This window comes from Tauraco erythrolophus, chromosome 1 (assembly GCF_009769465.1).
Source record: "Tauraco erythrolophus isolate bTauEry1 chromosome 1, bTauEry1.pri, whole genome shotgun sequence".
In the NCBI taxonomy this organism is placed as follows: Eukaryota; Metazoa; Chordata; class Aves; order Musophagiformes; family Musophagidae; genus Tauraco; species Tauraco erythrolophus.
Window position 1 is genome coordinate 2,018,158 of NC_141465.1, and position 8,029 is coordinate 2,026,186.

General features: G+C 48.4%; 1 protein-coding gene across 3 annotated transcripts; it reads left to right on the forward strand.

Annotated features, from left to right (window-relative positions):
* The first annotated feature begins 823 nt into the window (after positions 1–823).
* On the forward strand, positions 824–7,698 carry FAM131B (family with sequence similarity 131 member B). 3 transcript variants are annotated; one of them, XM_009981497.2, is made up of 7 exons: positions 824–925; positions 2,798–2,833; positions 5,375–5,468; positions 6,073–6,270; positions 6,596–6,739; positions 7,166–7,337; positions 7,419–7,698. In XM_009981497.2, exons 1-7 carry the CDS (start codon positions 872–874, stop codon positions 7,696–7,698), a joined length of 978 nt encoding a protein of 325 aa, XP_009979799.1. In that variant the 5' UTR covers positions 824–871. The 3 variants fall into 3 exon arrangements, with proteins under 3 accessions (XP_009979799.1, XP_086472921.1, XP_009979798.1); XM_086616795.1 differs by having other exon boundaries at positions 6,040–6,270; positions 7,166–7,698; XM_009981496.2 differs by having other exon boundaries at positions 7,166–7,698.
* Positions 7,699–8,029: the final 331 nt, after the last annotated feature.

Here is an 8,029-nt window from a genome sequence, read left to right on the forward strand (position 1 = left end):
TTCTCTGTGCAACCTGTACCAGTACCTCGTCATGACTAGATGCTTTTTTTTTCTAGGGAGCTGTGCTTTAGCCAAGCATACATTATGCTTGAGAAAAACACAAATGACTTGAGTACTGTGTCCAGTTTTGGGCCCCTCGCTTCAAGAAGGACGTTGAGGTGCTGGATCGGGTTCAGAGAAGAGCAACAAAACTAGTGAAGGGTTTGGAGAACTTGTCCTATGAGGAGCGGCTGAGGGAGCTGGGACTGTTTAGTCTGGAGAAGAGGAGGCTCAGGGGGGACCTTATCGCTCTCTACAATCACCTGAAAGGAAGTTGTAGGGAGATGGGGGTCGGTCTCTTCTCCCACGTTATGAATGACAGAACGAGAGGGAATGGCCTCAAGTTGCACCAGGGGAAATTTAGGTTGGATATCAGGAAAAATTTCTTTACAGGGAGGGTTGTGAAGTGTTGGAACAGGCTGCCCAGGGAGGTGGTGGAGTCCCCATCCCTGGAGGTGTTTAAAAACTGTGTGGATTTCGTGTTGAGTAACATGGTTTAGGGACCCTGACAGTGCAGGGTGAATGGTTGGACTTGATGATTTTGAGGGTCTCTTCCAACCAGATGATTCTATGATTCTGTGACTGGTCATCATGTAGAGATAACTGTGTGAAATGTAATAGTTGTTGGTGTCCAGGTGGTCTGATTCAAGTTGGAAGGTCTGGTTTAAGGCTGTTATGGCCTCAGTGGTTCTCCGGTGCGCTGAGCTGAGTTGCCTTAGGACTGGGAGAACAAATTGCAGTGGCGTTCCGAAGCCTGACTAGATGTGTTCTCACAGGAAACGAGGTGATTGCAGTAGACTGGAAGGGACTGAAAGATGTGGACCAAATCAACATGGACAGCACCAGTTCCCTGCATGGCAGCAGCTTCCATCGACCTTCCACCGAGGTGAGTGCCTGTTCCAGACCGTTCACCCAGGGGGATCAGAACATTTCAGTTCTTTCTGAGTTCAGAAATGGGTGTTGTGCATCACTGAGGCATCATCTGGGAGAGCAGCAGAATGCCAGTGTGCACCCAAGGATGAGACTTTCCTATCTGCGCAGTTTGGCGTTGAATACTCTCTTCACAATATCCATGGTGAGTAAGAATTTGCAAATGAAAAGTGCTTTTAACCACTCATGGCTGGAGCGAAACAGAACATGGGGAAAACTGTGGCAGTTCTGACAAGCCTGTAGGTCTGCATTCCTTGGAAGTTTCATGGAATCCTGGTGGAAATTGTGGGGCCCAACCCTGTATGGAAAATTCACAGAATTACAGAATGTCAGGGATTGGAAGGGACCTCAAAGGATCATCTAGTCCAATACCCCTGCCGGAGCAGGACCACCTAGATCAGGTCACACAAGAACGTGTCCAGGCAGGTTTGGAACATCTCCAGAGAAGGAGACTCCACAACCTCTCTGGGCAGACTGTTCCAGTGTTCTGTTCCCCTTACTGGGAAGAAGTTCTTCCTCATGTTGAAGTGGAACCTCCTGTGTTCCAGCTTAGATCCATTTCCCCTTGTCCTGTCATTGGATGCCACTGAGAAGAGCCTGGCTCCATCCTCATGACAGTCACCCTTTCCATATTTATAAACATTAATGAGGTCCCCCCTCAGTCTCCTCCAAGCCAAAGAGACCCAGCTCCCTCAGCCTTTCCTCAGAAGGGAGATGCTCCACTCCCTTCATCATCTTTGTGGCCCTGCGCTGGACTCTCTCAAGCAGTTCCTTGTCCTTCTTGAACTGAGGGGCCCAGAACTGGACACAATATTCCAGATGCGGCCTCACCAGGGCAGAGTAGAGGGGGAGGAGAACCTCTCTCAACCTACTCACCACACCCCTTCTAATACACCCCAGGATGCCATTGGCCACCTTGGCCACAAGGGCACATTGCTGGCTCATGGCCATGCTGCTGTCCACCAGGACCTCCAGGTCCCTTTCCCCTGTGCTGCTCCCCAACAGTTCAGTTCCCAACTCATACTGGTACATGGGGTTGTTCTTACTCAAATGCAAGACTCTACACTTGCCCTTGTTGTATTTCATTAAATTTCTCCCCACCCAACTCTCCAGGTCTCTCTGGATTTGATTCAGTTAAATCAAATTCAGATCTAAAATTCAATGAGTGTAAACTATACCTCAGTGAACATTTGGACAGATGTGAATGGGTACCATCGGTGTAACTGGTCCCTCTACGTTTTCCTGAGCATCCACATCCCCAAAAGCAAGATGTTGAGGTGCGAGTCCTCCCGGCTGAAGGAGATGCACCATGAATTGGTACCGTAACACCTGATGTGGGTCTAGCATGCAAGGGGAAAGTGGATCAGAGTAGATGAACTGAACGACTGCAAGAGAAAATAATTCTAGCAGAAAATAATCCTGTAACTTGCTGTAGCGCACTCAAAATACGTAGGTGGTGTAGCTCCTCCTTGTGTTGTCCTCACAGCGATGCAGCTCGCAGCATTGCACCGTTTAGCAAGGAGCTGTGAGGAGGGGAGCCTGAAGAGCTCGAGCTTGTTCTTCATACTCTATCATCCTGTTTGATATTGTACCTTCGAGCACCGCGATACCTACAGACACCATAATCAACAGCAGGGAATGAAACCAGCTTGAAAGACACGAGTTTTTTGGAACTAGATGATCTTTGAGGTCCCTTCCAACCCTAACCATTCCATGGTTCTTTGATTCTGTATCAGATAAGGGTGGTGGCTGTGGATCATGGCAAACTTACTAGAGAGATGCAGCTTGTTCGTTACGTTAACCTGATGTCCTTCTTTGCTTTCTTTAGCAAACACGGACGGATTTCTCCTGGGATGGTATCAATGTGAGTATGTGCCACACCACCGTTCAAATTCCTAGTCTTAGGAAGACCAGGATTTGTCTGCCATTCGATACAGCGGAGACCAGAATGGAAACATGACTAAAAGTTTTAGTGCCGCTGAAATTCTGGGAATTTTCTGTGATTCAGAGGATGGTGATGGATTTTTGTTTGCCTCTGGCTCTTTTGCTGCCTGGCAGGTGTTTAGATCTGCAGGTCGCTATTAAATTGCCTTTGTCCTCTTGGAGACAAACGCGTTGTCGTTTCGTATTTTCTGTTTTTGAGATTTGGGGGCTCTGCTAGGGGAAAAAAAAGACATCTGTCCATTTTTAAATGATCAGTAGTCTTTGATTGGAGCATCAATTGGTCTTCTCCAGGAGTTTGGGAGAAATGCAGCCCTCATTTTCAGCTGCATCCAGAAGTAAAAAGAATTCTTAATGTCCCCTGGGGTAGATGGTCAGTACCAGGTAACTTCAGTTAACAAGGGGAAGAAGAAACAAGCAAACATTTTAATAACACGTGTTCCTCGTTGCTCTTAATACCTATGCCTTGAAAAAATGCGGGTTTATTTTTTTATTTTTCACTAATGCAGTAGCAGCATCCTGAAAAGGGAATAATGCACTTCAGTGCTACCAAACTATTTTTTTTCTGCTTGGGAGCCTTAAAAATTGTGTTCACATAAATTAGCTTGATGGGTTTGTACCTTTGAAAAGTCAGGGTTAGAAGCTCCATTTTTGGTAGTGTAAGCGTTTTCAAATCCCAGATACTTTCAAAGCTTTTAAATGGTTGTGATTTTCTTGTTCTCTGTGGATTGAAGGCACTTGGGACACTGAATATCAAGGGGACTTAGATTTTTTTAACTAACTCTCGTCCTACTGACATCTCTTTCACTGTGGCACTTAGGGCTTGGGAGCTTTTGCCTAGGCAAAAGAAAAAAATCCAATTTGTTTCCTAGAGAAACAAATTGTGCAGGAAAATAATGGTGCTTGCAGCAACTGTCTAGAAGGAATTTGTCAGGTTTTTCCCTCACTGCACCTCTGTTTAGCTGAAAGCAAGGTACACAAAGTCATGTTTCCTTAAAGACAGTAGAAGACAGTTTCCTTACTTGCAGTTTCCCACTTTCCAACCCATTCTGAATTCATGGAGCTCTTTCATAGTGCAGCTCTTTCTCAGTGTAATTCCATCGATCTTCTTTGGTCTCAAAGCTGGCTCATGAATTTCCTTCCCTTTTCATTCATTCCTGCCTTCATGTCATAGCTCTCCAACCTCGTGGTAGACACCTTCTGCAGTTTACTTTCTTTTCTGAACCGTTTCCATGAGGTGGCTCACAGCACAGCCCCCAGGCTGTCTTGACACGAGTGGGTGGATGCTGAACAGCAGCGCCCAGGCAGGAATGACCAGGACGGGCACAGATGGACATTCTTCAACCAGCTTCATCACCAAAGGAAATGCATCATGGAACAAGGGCTGTGTTCTCACTTTTTTGCTGTTCTTCCCCTGCTTTCTGATTCCTTCGGCTCGCGTGCTACTCACAGACATTCCTGGCTCCAAAATTACGGGATGCCTTAGCTGCTGCCTTTACACTCAATTTCCAGAGAAACTCACCTCTCACGTTTCAGCAGTTGTCTGGGATTATATGCAGTTCAGCATCTTTGCAATGCCTCCTTTGCCTCCAAAAATTTGACTGCCCTTTTGTGACGTTTGTGCCTCTGACCAAATGCTTGCTTCACGTCAGCATTTAAAATTTCCAGCGTCATGCTCGCGACTTTTGAGTACCTTTGTGTTTGAAGCATGCTGGACTTGATTTTCAGAGAGGTCGAAATGAAGAGCAGAAGCAACGTTTGTTTAGCCCTTTTGAAAATTAAGCCTCCTACGCGATGCCCGGCATCTCTGAAGAAACCTGATGGATTCATCTTGAGGGACTGTGTTTTATGATGACGTTTGTGTCTGCTGCCTGTCCCAATAGTTCCCTGTCCTTGTTACTCAGGGACTGAGGATGAACATAGGGAAGAGAGAAAATGGAATTAAGCAGAACTGTAGACCTCATTTCTTTACAGGTGGTTGTAGGTGCTTGAAACAGGGCGCATCACCGATACAATCACGTTCATTTTAAGGCCATATGAGAAGAAATTAAACCCAAAAGTAACATAAAAATTAATATCCGTAGTATGATGCGTTACTGTGGCTCGCCTAGCACGTTGTCAGCTCCCCGTTGGAAGCTCTCTGAATTGTCCATCAGCCATGTCTGGCACCTCTAAGGGTTGGGACCAGTGCAGCATTCCCGTGGAGGACTGGCAGCAGCCAGAGGAGGCTTGTCACAGCCTGCTTCTGCCTCTCCTGCTGGCTGTGCCTCACTCAGTCCCAACTGAGCTGTGCAAAATCCGGTCCTGGTTAAACAGCCTCTAATTTTAACTTCCCTTCTTTTGTTCTTTTTCTTGCTTCTGCTCCTCATCTTCCCCCTACCTTCTGGAATCCTGATTTCTCACTTCAATTCACATCCTTTTCTCCTTCCCGTGTATCATTTCTTCATATTCTCTCTCTTTTCAGCTCTCCATGGAAGATACGACCTCCATCCTCCCCAAGCTGAAACGCAACTCCAATGCTTATGGGATTGGGGCTTTGGCTAAATCATCTTTCTCTGGTGAGGTCCTCAAAATTTGGGTTTATCCTCGGCAGCTTCTCTCCACAGGCCTTTGTGCCTCTTCCCGTGTCTCTCTGTTGCTCTCCCAGCTGCTCCTTCCTGACTCTTGCCTTTTGAGGCCTTAGAGGAGTCTCCACCGCTGTGGTTCTAGATGCAGACATCTCCTAGTTGTTTCCCTTTCAAAGAACAGACTTGTCTTACTGCCGTTGGCTTCTCGCCGTGCACCGCAGCTCAGACATCGCCACTTGCTTCCCCTCTGCCAGTCTTGGGTTTAACCCCATTTCCTATTTCTTAGTGTGTTCACTTCCAGCTTCATCCTTCATGCCCAGCTCTGTCCTAAACGGATTCTAGGCAAGGAAGGAAATGGTCTTTTATATTTGGGGTTTCCCTTTTTCCCCCCTTCTGAGAGCCATCACAAGGAAACATGGAGAAACACTCCTGGAGAGTGATACAGTGAAAGGTGGGAGACGCCCAACACCCAACCCCTGAACCCCGTCAGGAAAGGAGGGGAGAAGCTCCACTTCCAAGAGAGGTGAACAACATGGCAGACAACCCCGGAGCTGTGTAATAGCCCCTCCTTGTTTTCCAATGTCTGGCCCCTTAGGGATATCGCGCAGCATGAAGGACCACGTCACGAAGCCGACGGCTATGGGCCAAGGGCGAGTGGCTCACATGATCGAGTGGCAAGGCTGGGGCAAGGGCAGCAGCCAGCAGCAGCAGCACACGCACGAGACGGCGCGCAAGGACGCCGATGCCTACTCGGACCTGAGCGACGGTGAAAAGGAAGCCCGGTTCCTTGCAGGTAGCGCTGACTTTTTGGCACGTGGATCCGGATGGGTTGGGATGTCCCCGGAGCAGAATCCCCGAGAGAGACCAAAGTGAATGTGAAAAACACGCTCAGGAGAGCCTGTGGGTGGTTCAGGTGGCCAAAGGAAAAGAGAGGCTGTGGTTGGAGTGTTGCCAACGGAATGCGAAGTGGAGAGGGCGAGGGCCAGTTTTGGGTGATGGGTGTTGCTGAGGCAGGACAAGAGTGGGACAGTGCGACCAAGAGATGAGATTACAGAGGGTGGTGAGAAGTGGAGACTTTCATACATTGCTGCTTTCCCGCCCTATGTCCTTCGGCACAGGAGTGATGGAGCAATTTGCTATTTCTGAGGCAACTCTCATGGCCTGGTCCTCCATGGATGGTGAGGATGTGAGTGTAAACTCAAATCAGGAGAACCCAGCAGGCAACTACTCTGAGAACTATCAGGAGCTAATGGAGAGCCAAGGTGAGCTCCAGTGCCTCTTGCTAATGCTGAAACACCCCTTTCCTTTCCTGCTCTTACTGTCATGTTGCTCTCTTTCCCTCTACCCTGTTTTATTCCGTAGCCTCAGTTTTGGGGGAATTGGCATCTAGCAGAGGCATCATCTGTTTGCGGAGCTGTCCAAAGAATCTAATCTTAACAGGGAGGCTCCAAAAGCCTTTTTGGGCACAACTGTGGAAAGCTACCAGCTTGTGCAGTCCGTTGTGGGTATAATCAAGTCAATCTGCCTACAGCCTAGAACTGCCCCTTTTCCTTTCGCCTTCCTCCCCTCTAAAGGATCCGTGTATCCCGTACAGCCCAGTGCCACGCACGGGCACACGCGCTCTCCGAAGGAGCCAGCTTGGCCTGGACAGTGTCTAACTGTGTGTTGTTTCCCTCCTTTGCTTGCAGAGCATATGGCCCAGACGCAGTATGACAGCTGGCCCCATTCCTACGTCTCGCAGGGCATGTATTGCTTAGGATCATCCGATGCCTGGGAAACCAGTGACCAGTCCCTCATTGCCTCCCCAGCAACTGGCTCCTACTTAGGCCAGAATTTTGACGAGTCGCAGACAAACCTTCAGGAAAGCATTTTGATTCAGAGCAGCCTTCTGCAGCAGCACCAGCGGCAGGAGCAGAACTTCATCCAGAGCACGGGGCTGGTCCACGTGTGGCCCCTGCAGACTGCTCAGAGCGGGGGTGGGGCTGAGTCCAGCACGTACATGGACGACCACATTGAGGATGAAGGGAACCCACGGCTGGAGAAGGCTCCTCTCCTAAACAAGAAGCCCTCTCCAGAGGAGGATGATGCAGTGTGCCGGGACCTGGAATCACTGTCTCCTCGAGAGGAGATGGAACACGCTGCGCTGAGCCGCAAAGTCTCAGATGTCACCTCCTCTGGGGTGCAGTCGTTTGATGAGGAAGAGGGAGAAACAAACAACTGATGCTTTCTGTGAAGTCCTCATGACTGCTGAACAAAGAGAGGGGTGGCAAGGAATGAAATTACAGAGATTCTTCTCTCCAGCTCCCCATACTTCCGAGCAGACACACCTTCCATTCCTGACATTTAATTATTTTTTTAAACAAGAGGAAAATCTCAAGGTGTTCGACACGTGAAGACTTCTTCTTCCCCTCCACTATGGACACATGGTTTTGATTTTCATTGCTCTGGGCAACACATGTGAGGTGCTTGGAGAGATCTGGATTGGTAAATCATTTATAAATCTTTTTAATACAAAGTCTTGGCTGTGGATACAAACTCTTCTGGTACTGGGG